Here is a 19,159-nt window from a genome sequence, read left to right on the forward strand (position 1 = left end):
TCTCTCTCTCTCTCTCTCTCTCTCTCTCTCTCTCTCTCTCTCTCTCTGTGTGTGTGTGTGTGTGTGTGTGTGTGTATGTACTTTGTAGTGTCTACGTTACTTTTCAATAAAAAGTTTTCATTACTTGAAAAGTTGTAACCAAAACTCACCTCAGGCACCTGAAGCAAGTTCTGCTGTGAGCTGTGAGAAGCACTTTCTGGAAATGCTCCCATAACACAACACAGTTTCCAGGAAGGTGAGTACTCTGGGCCTCTGCTGTTGGCAGTCCTTCTTAGATGCTGCTTACATGTTCAAGTGTGCTAATTCAAATGGACCAAACACATGGGGAGCTGTATCCATAAGAAAAGAGGCTGCTATGCTGGGCACACATGGCCTGCATGTGACCAGGTAGAGTGGAGACAGTGAACCAGGGCCTGTGTGCTTTCACTTTCAACTGATGACATAGCAGGGATGAGACATCAGTCCAAAATGAAGGTGGCAGGAACAATGTGTCCTGGGAGCCAGGCAGAGGCTCAAAAGATGATTCCTCCAAGAATGAGCACCGCCCCCATCCCCCCCCCCTCCGGTGCCTCCAGTATGTTATAAAGATCACTGGCATCAATCACTATAGTTCCATTAATGTCAACTAACTTGAAAGGATGCCTTTTTTAAAGGCAGGAAAGCCATCATTAGGTCATGAGTCTTAGATTTTGTTTTAAAACATTTACATAAAAGCCTTCCTTCTCACAGGATGTGGTAAATTGTCCCAGAAATATGCTGTCTCTGAGTGGCCCCCAATCCCTTTTGTGTATGGCTCACCAAAAAGCCCATGTTACTAAAGCATTATGTTCCACCTATGTCTCAAACCATAGCAGATGAAGTCACTAGATACACAATAAGCATAATACTGTGTTACCTAGCTAACTTTGATCATGTTCAGAGTTAGGGAAGTGCCTCAGGGAGTGCCTATGTCCTGTCTACATGTCTGCCCAGGGCCCTGAGAACAAAGACATCTCTGAGCAAATGGTGCTGACTCTCCACCAGTCTGTAGCATGGTGGGGATAGTCCTCCTCACCAGCCTTGAGACCTTGCAGGTCCCTGCCCTCTAGGTCTGGATCCCAAATGCAGAGGAACAACACAGTACCCGAATCACCACTGCCAGGCTGAGATGAGGGCTAGATACACTGAAACCTGTATGGCTAAGCATTGCTGCATGTCTTCTCTAAGGATACCCTTGGGTGTCACATCACACAAAGCTAACAGACTCAGAACTTCCTCCAAGGAAGTAAGCCCAAATATTCTACAGTGTGCAGAACACTTTCAGGAGCTCCACACTGCTCCCTGGAGAGCTGGGTAGGACACTAAGATCCACCAGAGTGCAGCTAGGACAGTGATATCTCAGAAGACAGGTTCTGCAGAGGTCAGGCCACACTACCACTTTATCATGATGCTCTGACTTCTCATGACTTAATGCTTTCTAAAGGCAGAGAAAGTAACGGGATGGCCAGGAAGGCAGGACTTGCTGGATTCCAGAATGAGGCACAAGCTCTGAATGAAAGAGGAACTGGTTACCTCCCATGCCTGGAATGAGTGGGATACAGGATACTCCAGGCATGCTGGGGATGAGACCTGGCCCTTCATGATCATAAGGCAGTGCTCATCCTGTGGGATGGGAAGCCGTGGGAGCTCTTTATATTGAGCTCAGATTTTATTTTAAACTTTTTACATCATGGTCCAGAACTAGAAAGTGAAAGCATTGTAACCACAATGTTGGTTGTGATGGGCTGGCCGTGGCTGGATCCCTACTACCACTTAACACTAGAAAATGACACTAAATGCATGTAGCAATGACCCTTGGAAGCTGGACCACTGTCACCCTAAGACTGTCATTCCTGATAGGAAAGCCATCAAGAATAGACATGCTTAGATCACCCTATTTGCTAGGAGACATATTGGGAACTACAGAAGAGAAGGGTCCCCATAAGAGACACTTCATTGAGCTGAAGAGACAGATTAGAACTAGAGAAACCCAAGGAGTTAGAGTGTGCAGTCCTGACACAATTGGTGGGGAGGAAGCTGGGGACCACCGGAAATACTTCACTATTTATTCTAAGCAACTCATGCTCAAGATGAAGCCCCAGGAGGTTGCAGGGAATGGTTTGGAGCTACAGCATGAAGACTGCCAGCCCTTGCATAAGTCTGGGGAAGTTCCAGATCCAACCAGTTTTTGCAGGAATCCCTGGAAGGACTCCATCAAGCCATGAACATAAAGACTCTTTCAGGAGGGGTATCCTTCATATGCCAAGGTTGGAAAACACCTTGGTCAACTGACACAGAAACTGGTACTGCAGAGCACACAGGAAAATAACTCTGGGACAACTGCATTCCTCCCTCGCCACATCTCTTAGCAACGTTCCCAGGAAGTGCCACACTGATCCGGAGAGTCAGTCCCCTTGTTGTGCCATCACAGAAAGACTGCTCTTTGTCGTTCCTTCCTACTCAAGCCTGTAAAGATCCTCACATGTGAGGATTTAAGACGTTCATGTCTTTTCCTGTTAAGCAGCTCTCCAGCCAAAAGATCTATAGAGCTAAGGGGGATGGCAGGGAAAGCAGCAGCCTGACACAGCACTTTATCAAAGTATAACAGAGCACAAGCCACAGGCATGTATAGCAAAGGCTTTTGCAAGTGACCACACTATGTCAGCTCCCCAAGACAGAGTTTTGGGACACAAACAAGAAGGACCTGGGCATCACGTCTTTGACTCTACCCTCTTAGGTCTCAGAGCCAGGCTCATACTGCTTCTCTGCCTCAGGCTGACCCACACAGGCTCAGTTCCGTTGAGTCTTGTTCTTTACGAATCTAACGAATACATGCCCTTGGTTAGGGGAGGGTGCATAGCCACCATAGGTGAGCCTCTGAAGACAGAAGGGGAACCAAGGGGACCTCCATTCTAGAGACAAGTTCTGAAGCCAATACACCCACAGTTCACACATGGAGAAGAGAGGGAGGAGGGAAGGTGGGAGGGAGGAGGAGAAGGAGTCACTGGCTTTATTACTTTTGAACTTTGCTTGAAAAAAAATCACAACATAGTTACTAATAAAAACTCTTTCCAAATGTCTTGTAAAACTAGAAAGAAATGAGTGTGTTGGGAGGCATCTTGGCAGAAACCAAGTCTGCCTGCTTCCCCAACAGTCTATAGTCTGACTGGCATTTGAGTTTTAAATCCAAAAAAGCCATAAAAAATGTGAACTACTGAGCCAAATAAAAGGCTCTGGTTAAAACACCTGCTCTCACTCCACGTGCTACAGATTAGCATTCCTGTCCGCTAGTTCATGAGCAGTTTTGAAAAGTAGCGACCAGGCTGTAGCACCATGAGCCACAGACATGCTACACAGTGGCCGAGGTTCCACTGGGGCTTTTCACTTCCCTCGTCTCCTGTAATTTTATAGACGATGGATTCACCTGCTAAGAATCTTCACAATTGCAGTGCTCCATATGCTGAAAGTGAATGTGACCTAACTCCAAGTTCTATTGGTAACAACAGCCCTTCACCACTGAGCAGCGTCATCCATGTCACAGGCCATCCATGTCTGTAGGACAGAAGAAGCTAGCAGGCTGGACCGAAGACAAAGCTGCCAGACAGGATGGGAAAATGGGTTCCCTGAGTGCAGCCCTGGACCTCAAATCTTCATTCCACGGCTTAGGGTGAGGCTGAACATGAGGAGGGTAAGGGGCAGAAGGGCAAGGTCACTCTCAGAACACCAAAAGGTAAGGGCAAGTTTTTCACAGTTGTCTGAGAAGTTAGGCAGCCCTCCAAAGCTGGAGACAGTAAAAACTAACAGGAATGAGAAGGCTGAGAGAGCCTAGCAGTTTCCTCGGGGCCAGTTCCCACAGTCCCCCAACCATGGGGCACAGCAGCCTCCTCAGGGAGGATCTGCTGGTGCTTCTGAAGGAGGGAGGCTAAGCAGACCTAGCAAATCCCACAGGCACCTAGCACAGGTCACAAGAGACAGAAACATGGAGCAAAGGTGCCCCCATCATTCTCAGCAGCCATGCTAGTCCCCATCAAATTTGCTCATGTCTCCAGGACAGAGTCTAGGGACTGGCCTAGGGCCCTAGACCAGCACCCAGGCAAGTGTTAGGTCAGCCTAGAGTGCAGTCAAGGACCTATAGGGCCCAGCCTAGCACAGTGTCTAGCACTTACAGCCCTGCACCCATGGGGCCCAGTAAGCTAAGGATAGCCTTGGCTGGATACTCTGTTCCTTCAAGTTCCTTCCTCCAGAGTACAGTGGGAGGCCGAGAGACCTGGTATGCTGGAGGGTAGTCTGGGACAACAATGCACTCTGCTCAGATAAAGGGGGTCCAAGTTGGATGTAAGCGTACCACAGCTACTGCCCTATGAGAGACTGCAGAGGGCAGGCACAGTGAGGGAGGGGAGGGAGGTCACTGCAAGGCCAGAGGAGGCAGAATCTACATGAAGGTCGATGAATGTGCAGGGGAGGTACAGAGTTGAAGGGTCTGACAGGAGGACATGGGGAATGGCAGGTTCCAGGACTAACAAGCCTGCAGGAGAGCAGAGGTGAGGTTGGACAGTATAGAGAACTTAGGTGTTACACTGTTCCCAAAGCCACACCCAGGCACTGATGTCACACTGCTACACTCTGACTATGCCAGGGTGATGATGGTCCTAATTTCTCCCACTCCAATATACTTCTATGGCATACTTTAACTCTTTCCCTCTGTCTTCCCTCCCCCCTACCCCATCCCCACCCCACACACACAAAGATCAGAAGGCAATTCCAGGAGTTGGTTCAAAGAATCTCATATCTGTTTAGCTTAGTGAGGCACAGGAATAACCAGAGGCGGGGCGAATCTTTCCATAGAAAGGATGGGGCTCTGTCCCCGGCCCAGCAGGAGGCCACAGGAAGCTACTTATTGTCTTTGTGACAAGATCACCCTGGTGGTGGCCCTGGTTCCTTCTCATACTTTTCACAGACTCTTCTCTAAGCTCTGTTAAACACCCTGCTCCCAGGGACTTCAAGCTGTCTGCACGCTAGAACTGGCAGTAACGTCTCTAACAGTCTGGTCTGCCTGTAGTCAGTATGCGCCTCACACCAGAACTGCTGAACTTGTCGAAGGAAAGGCACACTTAATGTCCCCAAGCAGCAGAAAGTGGTGCGCCCTTCTGAGAGCAAAGGAGTACAGCGGGAGATCCAGGGGAGCACAGAGGTGATGCAGAGGTGGAGCACTGTGGGAGCGCACTGGTGTGAAAGCCATGCCTGTATCTGGGTAGAAGGCTCCTTCCAGCACTAGCGTCAACAGTGGGACTCTCTTATTCATGCCCCCTCCCCTCTTTTTCCTTCTCTCTCACCCCTACCTTCCCTTTTACTTCCTCAGGTTGAGATAAAATCCCTGGGCTCAAGCATGCTAGGTAAGGGCTCTAGCCATGAGCTACATCCCAAGCCCACACCTGGTTTGCACATTTTCAACCTTCCAGGTTAACCTTATTTTCTGTTTGGACAGGTTTTCAACAAAGTGGATCATTAGGAAGTCTCTGAATGCTAAGGATACCCCTTCTCTAAGCAGGATCTGCCGTCCTAGGTACAGTTTGTCCTCCACAGGCCAACACAAAGACTGTGGTGCAGTAGTGGCCTTAAGCCCTTTCCCGCTGAGCAAGAGAAGTCATAAGCGGCACCACCCAACTTCCTTAAAACAGCATGAGATTACATGGTAGGAACACATGTTATCAAATGTTATATGTGACCTGGAATGACAGCAAAGGAGTCAATGCATGTCAAGGGCATGGTTAGCTGGATTCCGGACACTTCCAAAGAGTACTAGATTTCCTAATAACCATAGCCCAGGCTGGATGAGGTGGCAGCTGTAGCCCTAACTGGGCACAGAGTTAAGCTGGTCCTTCACCCTGCCTGCACTGGGAGCACATGTTTTCCACAGAAGCAGTGGAGTTCTGTGGTTTCCAGGCTCCATGTGGGAACCTGTCTACTACCGACAAAAGTCTATAAACTATCTCTATGTGGAAACATTTGAGCTTCTGCCTAGCCCTTCTCCACAGGTGCCTGAGCACAGCATGGGGCTTGAGGAGGGGCAGGGAAGAGCTCCTGGTGCCTGTGGGAAAGGGAAGGCCTTAGCTGAATCAGTAGGATGAGAGGCAAAGGCTCTCTTTCAGGTCTGAGCCCCAGGGACCTCAACTAGAGTGATAGTCATACCACTTCAGTACCAATGTAACGATGGCACATGATGCTAGCCTCCTGGAACTAACACACAGACTGAGCCATAGAGTCTTCATTTTAATCTTATAATCAGAAAAGAAACTTAAATTAGAAAAATACTAAAAGGATGAAAGTGACTAAATAAAACATACCTGGCTGTCTAGCTTGGTTGCTGAAATTCCTTGTCTCCTGCCATAGCAGGCCCACCTTGAAAGGACAGGACACAGCCCTGAGATCTGAGGTGGGGGAGGAGGGGACAGAGGGCGGAAAGCCCCCAGGGCCAGGGGAATCACCTAGCTAGGACACTACTTCCTCAGAAAGGCACAGTGGGGGCTGGGAGCCAGGGGCTTCCCACCCTCAGAAGGGAGCTTCTGAAACCTATAGGGACAACTTGATAAGATCTTGGGGAATAGGAAGGGGGTGGTTTTCCCAACTCCTAACAACAAATAAGAAACTTGGGATGTCAATAAAAATATTATATATTATTAAACTGATGAATAATGGAAGCCTCTCAAATATATGAATTTCCCACAAGAATAAACATCCTCTGCCAGCAGAGAGGAATGGGAACCAAGGCTGTAAGCCTGTGCTTTTCACCCAGGCTTGGCTGCATGGCCTGCGTCTTTTCTAGCATTAAAGAAGCTTTTCCTGCTTCTAGCTTTAGACAGATTAAATGACATGATCATTATTGTACATAACACAGGAAATATAACTCCTTTTATTCTAAAATATATGCTTCTAATACTCGTGCCCAGGCCCCCTGTGGTCTGCATTCCCGCATGAGCAGGTTTGTAATTCAAGCTGGATTTCCCTCCATTCCCACAGGGTGACCCCAACAGAACTACTGGGCCCTACTCCTTCCTAATGCCAGAGGCTCTCCCTGCACCTTCCTGTGGGAGACAAGCACCAGCATAAGGTGGGCAATTATGAGGAGAGCCAACAGGAGCTTATAGAAACTACACTACGTTCCCTGAATACTACAGGCATGAGGAGTGTCTACATGATACTCTCCAAATAGTTTTAGACAGTTTTTTGGTTTTGTTTTTTTAAATCACTGAATGAAAACCAGGGATGATGTCAGAGAAATAGAGTGAGACCTAGCTAGTGAGTTCCCTTCCTGGTCAGTCCCACTAAAAGAATCCTGTACACAAAATTCCTTAAAGACAAAAGAAAGGGTTGGATTCTTCTTCGTCCCGCACACAGTTTATCTACTATGCTTTTCTTAAAAGGAAACTTCAAGAATGGCCCAAATTCAGTCAGTGCTTTGAGATCTGAACGTGCTTGTTTGGAAGCTGGTTGTACAAGGGATCAGCAAGCATGTTTTTGCTTGTTGATCACAGGCGTGCAGGAGCGTGCACTGCAGCCCAGCATACTGCCTGTGCTAGCTACCACAGAGTCTCTATTGCTATGTTAGAAAAACACATGCCTAGGCCACCAAGAAAATCCCTTAGCCCAACTCCAACTAAAACACTTCCACAAGGGAAAGGCAAAGAAAACATCTTTCCTGACCATATCAAATGGCAAATATATTTTTATAATTTGAAAATGGCAATAAAAATAATAAAATATATATGACTTACCACCATCAGACACAGTTGCAGACTGAAAGAAAAAAGAGAGAGACATGAGTTAATTACATCTCATGACAAGATTGAGGGATCAGTACTTCACTTCCTCCATGGAGAGAGAACACAGCTCAAAGGTCCTGGGAAGCTCCCAGCTACCCAGGTAGGCACTGTGAGAAGCAGACAGTGAGTCAAGCCTTGGGGCTCCAACTCCGCCCCAGCTGGTGACTCCCAGTAAGAGGAAGTTGCCGTCATTTTCACTTGAAAAGAACAAATCCCAGCATGTCTGACATCAAAGTCTTATTAACAGCCCTGTGATAACAGCTGATCTCCAGTGAGGGCACCCTGTAGGGCAGGGGCTTGCCAGTACAGACACTGTTCAGCTCAGGCCCAGTGTACCCACCAGTGTTACTCCTATCCCAGAGAGGTATCTAGGCTGTGAGAAGGAGGATAGGAAGTGTGTGTATCTCTAACCACACACACACCCAAAGGGGGAGAGTGGCCACCACAGGCCCTGGGAATGGCGTAGGGGTTGGACAGAAAAAGTTTTTTGCGTGTAGTGGGTTGGGGGAATACTAAGAACTGCTGGGCAGGAAGGCTCTGGGAATAAAGCTGTCAACAGTTCTCCGAGAGAGCTCAGCCTAGGCTCATTTGGACACTTGCTATTGGTCAGGCAGGTGGTAGATGGCCCAGGCTGGGGCCAGCAGGAAAAGGAAGCTGGAAGAGGAGGCGGGTGTCCCAGGGGCAGCAGAGAAACTCAGTAGGTGGAGTATGGAGGAGCCAGCATAGCCTGTGGCTAGGGTCCTGGCCATAGCATGGTCTCTCTCTGAGAGCAGGCAGGACAGCAGAGTACCAAGGTGGCTCAGAAAAGGCATGTGATGACCAGTAGATCCAGTGCCATTGCTTTTATGTCTGCAGCATGCCAAGAAAACCTCCCTCCAGTGGCCTGGGCTGTAGCTGGCCCTCAAGCTTCCCGTGCTCATACCCAGGCTTTGTCTCCCGTTTTTGTCTACCACTTTTTGCCATAGCACTCAGGTGTCAGCTCAACAGGGCCTCTAAGGTACAGGCAGCCAGAGTGAGCAAAGCATGGCTCATCATTAGATCTGGGTCTCCCCTAGGTATGTAGTTAAAAAAAAATCTAATCAGGTGGGTCCAACAGATTCTCTGGTGATAGTCAACAGGAACAGCTAGAACCAATGGCCATAAACTATCTACTCTCCCCAGGGAAGTCAAAGAACATATGCTTACAATCTATCAGGGCTACTGGATTTGTGCACTTCCTGTCTGACTCTACACCCCACATCTCCATCCACCTTGGCTGATATTGAAGGGTCATTATCACCTCCCTGGTATGATACATGCTGAAAAACTCAACTGATTAACCTTGCCGGCTAGACTCCACCCATGACCTGTCATGACACATGGAGAGTTACTTCTGAATATGACTACTACAACCTGTGATGGTGTCTGGACCCATAAAAAACCAGGTCTAGGAAATCCAGGGTCCCTAGTCACCAACAAGGTGTACCCAATTGACTAAAAATTTTAATTTATGTATATGGTCATTTTGCCTGCCTGTATGTCTGTGACCACATGTGTGATTGGTGCCCTCATAGGCCAGAAGAGGGCATCAGATTGTCTGCAACTCTGGAACTGGAGTTACAGACAACTGTAATCTACTTTGAGGATGCTGGGTATAGAACCTGTGTCCTCTAGAAGAGCAGCCACTGTTCCTAAGTGCCAAGCCACCTCTTCAGCCCCATAGCCACTTAACGTTCACTTTGTTTGGCATCGACAAGCAGTATGCAACCATCCTGTACACTAGCCTTTTACAGCACTTGTCATGGCAAGTCATCTGCTCCCACAGTGTGAGGCTGAAAGGTACCAAAGCCAGCTCCTCCTAGGGACTGTGAGGAAGATCCATGCTATTGTAAACATTCAGAAATCCTGTCAATCTTAAGAGTATAAACCTCAACAAGGTATCATCTTGTGTCACTCAAGACAAACACAGGCTCTCGAATCATAGCAGACTGGACAAATACCAGGAAACTTCAACACACAATAGAAGCCACAGATAGGGAAGCCCAGAGGCTTAGGAATAGAGAAAGGCCTGGAAGCCAAATACAGACACTGAAAAGACAGTGAGTGGAAAGGCAGGTGGGGATGAGCACAGTACAGCATTTGTTTGACAATGCACTAGGCTAAGTTCAAGGGATACCTTTTTGCGAAAGTAAACTTTCAAATTTTAAAACAGTTTTAAATTTGTGAGCAAAAGGCAGTACAGAGACAAGTGTGCTTTTTAATATACTACTGTTACAAAGCCAGAGCCCTCGTGAAAGATGAGATAGGCAGGGGATTGGGAGCAGTTAGTAAAAGCCATGGCTACTAGTGGAGCAGCCCTGAGTGAGCCTGGTCACAGTGCTGTCACCCACTCTCTCTCATCTGGGATGCTCCATTCATTTGGCACAGTTTGTAAGTAGGCTGCCTTGTGGCAGACACAGGATACAGCACTCTGGGAGGCAGCAGTGTGGCCCCCACCTTCAGGAGCCCTTTTATGTCCAACACAAACTCTGTCATAGACAAGAGAGGTCTACAGGCAAGAGGCAGGAGAGACATGAGCTGGAGTAATGGCTTAGCAGTTTGAAAAGCACTGGCTGCTTTTCCAGAGGATCAGGGTTAAATACCCAGGACCCACAAAGTAGTTTACAACCATCTGTAACTTCAATTTCAGGGTATCTTCTGATCTCCACAGGCAAAAGGCACACATGTGGTACACAGACATACACATACAGACAAATACTCATACATATAAAATACAAATAAATGAATCATTTTTAAGAGGAGTCAGTAGAAACATCATCAGTTTCACATACTAGAAATGTCTCGACAGTGGCAAACAACCATGAAACCATAGAGAAATGAATGGTGCCATGGAAAGAGGAAGGAAAGCAGTGGTATTTGGGGCGCTGAGTATAAAGGGAGAATGAGGAGGGAAAGGGGAAGAGGCAGGAATCCCCAACTCATTCCCTGTTTCCTTGAGATTAGTAACAGTTCCAAATGATGATGGCACAGCGCTAAGCCAGTCACCTGCAGTTCAATGTGACTTTTTATATTGTAATTTCCAGATCATTGATCTCCCGAGGCAGTAGAGGGACGGAGCACTCATAGCATGGGCTCAGCACAGCAGTCAGACTGTGCTGCCAGGACCTGATTGGGCTGGCCTGTGTTCCTGAAGGAGGGAGATCAGGAGGAGCCAGAATAACCAGAGGTGTACCTCACACTCCTGAGGGCATGTGAAGGAGGACACTGGGCTAACTGTGAGTAGCACAGTCACCTGTGGTGAGAAACTGAATGCCCATCATCAGTGCCACCACAAACAATGCAAGTTGTTTCCACAGTACTGTCACAGCCATGTCATTTTCATTGTAAAACATGTGAAAAGACAAACTCCATAAAGGACTGACACCAGTCAATTGCCCCTGTAGGACAGTGGCTGCAGCTTTCTTCTACAGGTAAAGACCATGCATGTATATCTGAAGTATACAGCATAGTGTTTTGATTACATACTACAGCATGTTAACTATAACCAAGATAGCATATCCTCACCTTACAAGGTATCTGTGTGGGAATCTACTCTTAAACACCCAAGTGTGGGCCCACATCAATGAGCATGGGCATCCCTGGGTTTGTAGCACTTCACTGATCTGATGTCTCTCTGCCCCCACCACCTCTAGCCCTGGCAGTCACTGCTCTACTCTGCTTCAAGACCTTGGCCTTTAAGATTCTGCCATGCCAGGGAGACCATGGAGGATTCCCTCTTTCTGTCTGACATACGTCAATCAGCATAAGATGCTCTGCTCTATGTGGAAGGCAGAACATGCAGCCATCATATACTCCATTTTCTTCATGCATCACTCACTGGGCACCAGCAGGTAGTCGGCTTATTGCTGTGTCTTGACTGTGTGAATAATGCTGCAATGGACATAGCAGGGGTGCTGTGTCTCAGACTTAAGTTTCCAAGGAAACTCTACACTGTTTATACATTGGCTGCACTGAGAGCCATCCCACCAACAGGGAGCCAGGATGTCGGTTTTCCCACTCTGGCTCCAATCTTTGCCCTTTAACATTGTAAGGGCAGGTGTGAGGTAGCACAATACTGTGTTTGCACCTCTCTGATGAAGGGCACATGTGACATGGTCTGCACGTTGTACTCAGAAAACCAGCCCTTCTGTCATACTGCAAGAAGGATTTCTTTCTTTCCTTTTTTTTTTTTTTTTTTTTTTTTGAGACAGAGTCTCACTATGCAGCCCTGGCTGGCCTGGAACACACTATGTAGACCAGACCAGTCTCAAGCTCACAGAGATTTTGCTTGTTTCTGTCTCTGCCTTTAGAGTGTTGGAATCAAAGGCTGGGCTAATATACCCAGCTTGTAAATAAAACTGTTTTGTTTTGAATTTTTCTTCTTGTTACTGAGCTGTTCGAGTTTCTCACATACCTCGGTTATTAATCCCCCCTGGGTACATGGCTAGCAAAAATTCTCCCACTGTCTTTTCCTTTTGCTTCCATTGCCATTACTGCCACTACTACAAGGAGTTCCTGGCTCGGGTTCCTTTAGTAGTGGACTGCCACTGAAGTATAAGCTGAAACAAACCCTTTTCTCTCCTACGTTGCTTTTGGTTGGGATGTTTTATCAAAGCAGCAGAGATCAGATTGGAACGGTGTATTATGTGTATGTGAACATCTGCGTGTGGGCATGTGTACATCTGGGTTCACAGGTCCTGAACCTCCCACACAGGACTGCTAGTGGCCACCAAGAAGGAGCCAATCCTTCCCTGCTGGCTGCATGTTCTAACCCAGTGTGGAGCTGTGCCCCAGATGACACAACAGTCTCACCTGGTAAGCTCTATTATCTGGGTTTAGGTACACTGGCACCTCCTCTGGATGCCCTTCCCCTTGGTACCCTCTGGTCATGTCTCGACACCTAACCATGTCTTGCCTGCTCTGGGATTCTTTGGCTGTGGAGTCAAAAGGGTTGCTCCACAGACCTCCAAGGAGCCCCAGCAGAGGGATGGGTTATACTCCTGACTTGGCATCTTAACATAGTATTTGTAGGGCTGGAGAGATGGCTCAGTGGTTAAGAGCACTGACTGCACTTCCAGAGGTCCTGAGTTCAAATCCCAGCAACCACATGGTGGCTCACAACCATCTGTAATGAAATCTGAGGCCCTCTTCTGGTGTGTCTGAAGACAGCTACAGTGTATTCATATATAATAAATAAATAAATCTTAAAAAAAAAAAACATAGTATTTGTAGCTACAGCTTGAAGCCTACCAGTTCTCCTTATGGGCTCATACACAGTACATACTTGCATAAACACAACACAGTAATTTTTTTTAAATAAAGGGACAGCTGGAGAAAATGTCCTAGAGCAAGGTAGAAGGAGCACATATCAGGTGCACTCCTAGAAATCGACAAGAAAGAACTTTTGTGATCCAAGAACCAAAGCAGACGTCAAGGCAGTGGGGAATGTTCTCAATATTTCTGTTTAGAGCTATTCAACAAACAGTACCTCAGGGAGAAAAAGATTTGGTATGTGGAGGGCATTTGGAACAGTGGAGAGGGAGGCAGGCAGGGATGGAGAGAGGAGAAGATTGAGATTGTTAGGAACTTTTATGTTTTTAATACACTCAAAAGATATGGGGATCAGGGAAACTAAGGGGAACATCTCTCACAGAGCCTCACATCTACGTTCCTTCCACTGCTGTGAAGCCTCAGGACACTGAGACACACCCAGTCCTCACATGCGTTGTGTGACAAGGTGCCACATGGCAAGTACCCCACACTCAGTGTCACGTCTGACTGAAATGGTCTCCTGTCGAGGTACTCAATGGGAGCATCTCCCAGCCCTCTGTCCTGGTGCCCCCTACTGGAAGGCAGGCAAACCTCCATCCCTCTCCCAGCAGCCCCCCGCTGTGTCTAGGCACCACCCTGGGCTCCGGTAATTGTGAGGCACAAGCAGGATGGGCAGTGTGTAGGGAAACACATGCCAAGAATGTTCAGACTCACACACAGCCATGGCTGACCACCTGTGCCTGAGGTGCCGGGCACTCCTTACGAAACTGAATACAAAAACCCAACCCACATAGTCCTTCAGGGAACTCCCTGACCATAGAGCTGACAAAGGCTCACAGACTCTGAGCATGGGATCAGTACTCAAAGTAAGGTAAGAGCAAGGGGAGGTGAGGCCATGTGATCTTGGCTACCAGTCTGAAGGTCAAGTTCACAGCTGCTCATGTGAAGGATCAGATTGTCTGGGCCTGAGTCAGAGGACAGAGGCTAGCTTTTCCTGAGCTGAGGGAGCAGATATAGGGGTGGGAAATGAATCAAGTCTAATGGAGCTCCGAGATACTCAGGGTTCTGTGGCCCAGGGAGGCAATGAAGGCTGTAGAGGTTGGCAATGTGATGATGACTTGTTTTTAAGGTCTGAAACAAAGCCTGTTGACAAAGACAGAGTTAGGAACATCACGTCACATGGTGGAGGGGCTGTGACTTTGCAGAAGCATATTCTTGTGACTGAAGTGTTAGTGGGCCATGCCAGGCCACAGTCTGGACCCATGTCAACAGTGCTCTTTCAACTATACTTAAGGCAGCTTCACACGTTTTATTTCACCTTCTACTGCTAGGAAACTATGTCAATGCATACTTAACCATGTGTGCCCACATAAAAGGCTTGGATTGCTTAAATTTCTAATGCAAGTAAGTTGTTCGTGTGAACGTGATGAGCCTATAGGTGACAATGGTCATGCTTTAAGCACTAGCTGTTCCTTGTTTCCTAGCTTTTTCAATCCCACAAGCAACTGACCAGCTTCACCCTGATGTGCAGAACACTGTGGGTCTACCAGGCCCAGCCCTGGTCAGTACATCATTTCAGAGCTATACAGTAGGTAGTCCATGAGAGATGAGCAAAGGAATTTAATTTGGCTAAAAGAGAAACTCAAGAGGTATGTGTGTGTGGGGGGGTAGATTCCACCATATTCTTGAAGCTCAGCCCACAAAGGCTCAACAAGAGCCAGGCAGAGGCAACCTCAAACACATCACCAGAAGCTAGACTACCTGCCTTCCTCACGTCCCCCAGCTGCCACAAGCCTGGCTGTACTCATCACACCCATCCTGGCAGCTCTGCAGCTGCCAGCCACAGGCCTCACAAACCCCTAGTCTCCTCTCACATAGGACATGCAGTATGAGAACAAGGCAGAAGGTTCTGGACACAGAAACAGAGAGGCAGCGGGCACTCTGGACACTGGAATCTGAGCCACCCTGTATGCCACACAGCCCAAGTCCCCTTGACTACTCACATCTTCCATGCTATTCATTTACTTCCCCTCATGTCCCAACTATAGCCAACAGAGCTCCCAGCAGGAGTCTGCACAGGTTACACACCACAGCCCTACCCACCACCCCAAAGAGACTGTGGGTCTTCCACACTAACCCTGAAAGAAAAGTCACTTACGTTCTTAACAGGACCAGTTTTTATTTTCAAATATTAGGCATACCCTAATACAAGCTAATGGCCTCTCTCCCACAATGATGACTACACGGCCCTCCCTGCTGGTCCTGACATCTGACGCCTGAGGAAGAAAGAAGGATGATACCCCACTTGTGGCTGTGCTGACTGCCCCCTCACTCCACAAGAAGCCTTAAATGCTTTCAGACACTAATGCTACTCCCAACAGACCACCCAGGAGAAGGGAGGGGCTGGAAGGGTGTCAGCGGATTGGAAATGCCACTTTTCTATGATAACTCATATTTATTTTGGCCTCAGGTTTTATCCTCTCCTCAGTAGTTCACACCAGTGCCCAGAACTAATACATCTAGTGTCCATGCAGTCCAGAACATATGTGGCAAAGGGGCATGTGTGCTCCCAATCTGCATAATCCGAGGAAGCCATGGTCAGGGTTTCTGGCCACTAAGAACCTCTTGTCTTTCTGGGTCTTAGTGCCATATGCCCTGGAAGACACTGTCAGGACAGGAAAGCTAGAGCACTGCCTGCCTTGGGGTGAGGAAAGCACAGATACCTGTACTTTAAGAAAGGCTGCAGTGAGCTACACACAGAACCTCAGTATTCTTATGAGCCCCCATTTTATAGACAGGCAATCTGAGGCTCAGAGCAAAGAGAGATTCCCTTGGGACCTGGGGCTTGAGAACACTCGCTCCACCTTACATCCAACACCAAAGGGCTAGGGAGCACCTGCCTCGGCCTCTGGCCAGCAGAATGAATCAGCTGGCCATCTGCCTGGTGGGAAAGAAAAAGATAAGAAGCAGGGAGCTTCGCTACTTCAAACACAACCATGTCACCTGGATATACTCAGCCCAGTGGGAGCTGCTCCACCCTGGAAACCCACCCTGACCCATAGGACCACTTCTGGCCCTGCTGCAAAAGGAAGGGCATGGCCGACCTCCCATGCACTGATATTCTATACCCACACCTGGCACTGATATTCTAGCCGATTTTCCTCCAGGAAGTGTTACTTAGGTATTAGAAGAAAGATTAAGCTATTCCCGGGAAAGGTACCCAGGGGTTAATGACAATCTTCCATATAAGCTTAAATTTATTTTTATCTTCCTATCAACAGAAACAGTCACAAAAGAAAAATGCTATTTTTGTCATCTCTCTAACTTTAAAACACAAAACACTGTTACATATTTAACTTCATACACTCCTATAATAACCAAACATTAAAATCTTGTTGTTGTCTGTATGTTCCTGCAGAACCAATTTGTTATACTTTGAAATGTGAACTACAAACTAGCAATTTAACAAGAAGAGAAGTGTTAATGTTTATCCAACTTGACACTCAGCATTTTAACAAGACTGATCCACAAGCATCTTTAAGAGCTATTAGAATTACTATGGGAACTAAAAGAAAATGTTTGGTGCTTTCAGACAGGCGCACGGGTACAAGCAGTACAGGCTCACAAGAGGTTAGGGAGTATCCAGTGTCCCAAGAAGCCACACAGACAGCCCTGCACTGGGGCTATGGTCTGAGCCCCACACTCACCCATAAAGTTCACTCTGCCCTAGCTAACCAACCCAGACCTGCACTGGGGCCGTGGTCCTCCAGTGCACACTCACCCTATGGTTCTCATGACCCAAAGAAAGCAGCCTCAAAGTGTATACTTCAAAGCAACTGGAAAGTCCACAACTCCTATTCCTGGAACAGGTGAAGATAAAGTAGTAACCTGCATGCCAGGCTTTCTTATAGCATTCCATTTACACAACAGTCAGCAGCTGGATGGCTTACCTGCTGGTCAATAAAAACCTCCGAATCATCTGACAGTCCCTTTTCCAAATTCATCTTAAGACAAGAAAACGTCCATAATGTGCCAGGCACCTGGATTTAAAACCCCATCCGACAGAGCAGCATGCCTGTGCATGTCAGAAAAGTTCAGACATTTCAGTTCCATGTGCTCCCTTCGTCACCCATAGCAACAGGACACCGAGGAAGCTGTGGTCTGCCAGAGACTCAGACTCTATCTTGATCGTCTCATACAGAAGAGCCATTTATATATAAATCACCCTGTGAGATCATTTTTAAAGCATTTCCTCTACAGAATCTGAAGAGCAACACTGGCTGACGGGGTAATTTCTCAGTACAACAGCTGCAAAGAATTTGTGTTTTAGTGGCGTGGTATGGTTTGCAACCTTAATTACAGTTGCCGCTGATTCTATTATAAGCCTGCTCCATACGCACGCGCTTCCTCCATGGCAGCCAGCAGGATCTAGTATGTTCCTAAAAACCCCTCCACCTCCACGCAGCGTCTGTGATACATGATTGGTTGTGCTTGCTTCCCAAGTATGAACAACCCAAGAGTGTGTGAACCTGATGGATCCTGGCTTGTGACAGGAAGAAGGGGAAAGAAACTGGTGCTATAACCTGGAAAATTACCTGCCACTTTTCTGAGAACTGCTCACCCAGGTGCCTCCAGGCCTTGTGGTTTGACCAAGCAGGCCCCACAGTCCTCCATCACCCTTGAGTGATGGAGTGACAGCCCTAGAAATTACAAATGAAGTGCCTTTGGCCCTTAGGCTGTGACGAGCCTTGAGTCTGCATCAGGTCACCAGATGGAAATCCCTAGGGCCAGACTCATCTTTCCTTTTCATTGAGACAGAGAGGTGTGACCACAAGGCAACATCAAGGGCTGAATCCACAACACCTTGCCTTCCCTTACAAGTAGAAGCTAGTGACAGCTGGCCAGGATGAGAACTAGCAAAAGCTCAAGTCTCCTCAGACCAATGGCTTTTGGGGGAGTTGCAGTCATGAACATAGGAACAAAACCAGTGAAAGCAGCAAGGGGTAGGGTTCACATGCACTGCCCTCATCCCCAACCCCAGCAAAGGTGAAGGATGCTAATACCTTCCAGGGGACTTTCAGGGGGAGAGGCCAACAAGATCAGTGGCTCCCATAGCTAGAGATGATGCAGATAGCTTAACCCTCCCTCTACAGAGCTGCTCCTTGCTGAAAGGGAGCACCACCTCTGCTCTGTCTGGAGCCTGGAGGCTGTGGTCTGTCCTTTGAGTCCAATGGCAGCTGACCAAAGGGCTCTTGGAACTGTCTCTGTGCCAGAGAGTCTAAGTGGCCTACAGCAGTCAGAGTGACAACTGAGGACCTAGCACTAATCTATAGTTTGGGAAAAGGTGCAGAGGACAGCACATCCTAGTCCACAAACCCTCCAGACATCTAAAACTGTCTGAGTGATCCACATGCATATATGCCAGGCATGGCTAATGTACACAGAAGAACCTGCGGGGACCTTAGGAGGTGACCAGCCATATAACACTTAAGAATCTTATGCAGAAAGCTAGATGTTTACTTTTATCATCTCAAACAAAAAGGCCTGCATCCAGGTATGTTCAACAGGAATGAGAAGGGAAGAAAACAATAGGACCTTGTCTGTATGGATGCTGTGGTTCAGACACAAGCAGCCTGGGGCCTTAAGGTCACATCCTCTCCTCTCACACCTGCTGTCTGGCCTGGCCTTTGTAGCTGATGAGGTCATTATTAAGGCTGAGACTAGTTTCTTCTGAAGACAGGCCTTGAAGAGAGCAAGGCCAACACCCAAGACTGCCATGCTACTGTTTCCTGATCCACACGTGCTCTGAGAAAGGGCTGATTAGCTGCATGCCAGATCAGGGCCCAAGGGTGACAGATAACAGTGGTGGCAGACAGAGACTCACATGCCTTCTCCTTCCTTCCTTCTGCCCACTCCCAGTGCTGTGGGATTGTTTTCAAGCCTGGGTCCAACAGGCCCAGAACAATTCTCACAGAGATAAGCCTATGGCCAGGTCAGGAACAAGAAGCCAGTACGACAGCAGTGGAGAACCT

General features: G+C 47.8%; 1 protein-coding gene across 1 annotated transcript in view; it reads right to left on the reverse strand.

The window, feature by feature from the left end:
- The window catches only part of Rgs12 (regulator of G protein signaling 12), a 97,125-nt gene that overhangs the window by 36,482 nt on the left and 41,484 nt on the right, over window positions 1-19,159 (reverse strand). Inside the window, exon 4 of the mRNA XM_028758196.1 lies at window positions 7,791-7,812. Coding sequence (XP_028614029.1) covers window positions 7,791-7,812 — 22 coding nt within the window. The remainder of the gene's footprint in view (window positions 1-7,790; window positions 7,813-19,159) is intronic.

Source organism: Grammomys surdaster, unplaced genomic scaffold (assembly GCF_004785775.1).
Source record: "Grammomys surdaster isolate TR1022 unplaced genomic scaffold, NIH_TR_1.0 126187, whole genome shotgun sequence".
Lineage (NCBI taxonomy): Eukaryota > Metazoa > Chordata > Mammalia > Rodentia > Muridae > Grammomys > Grammomys surdaster.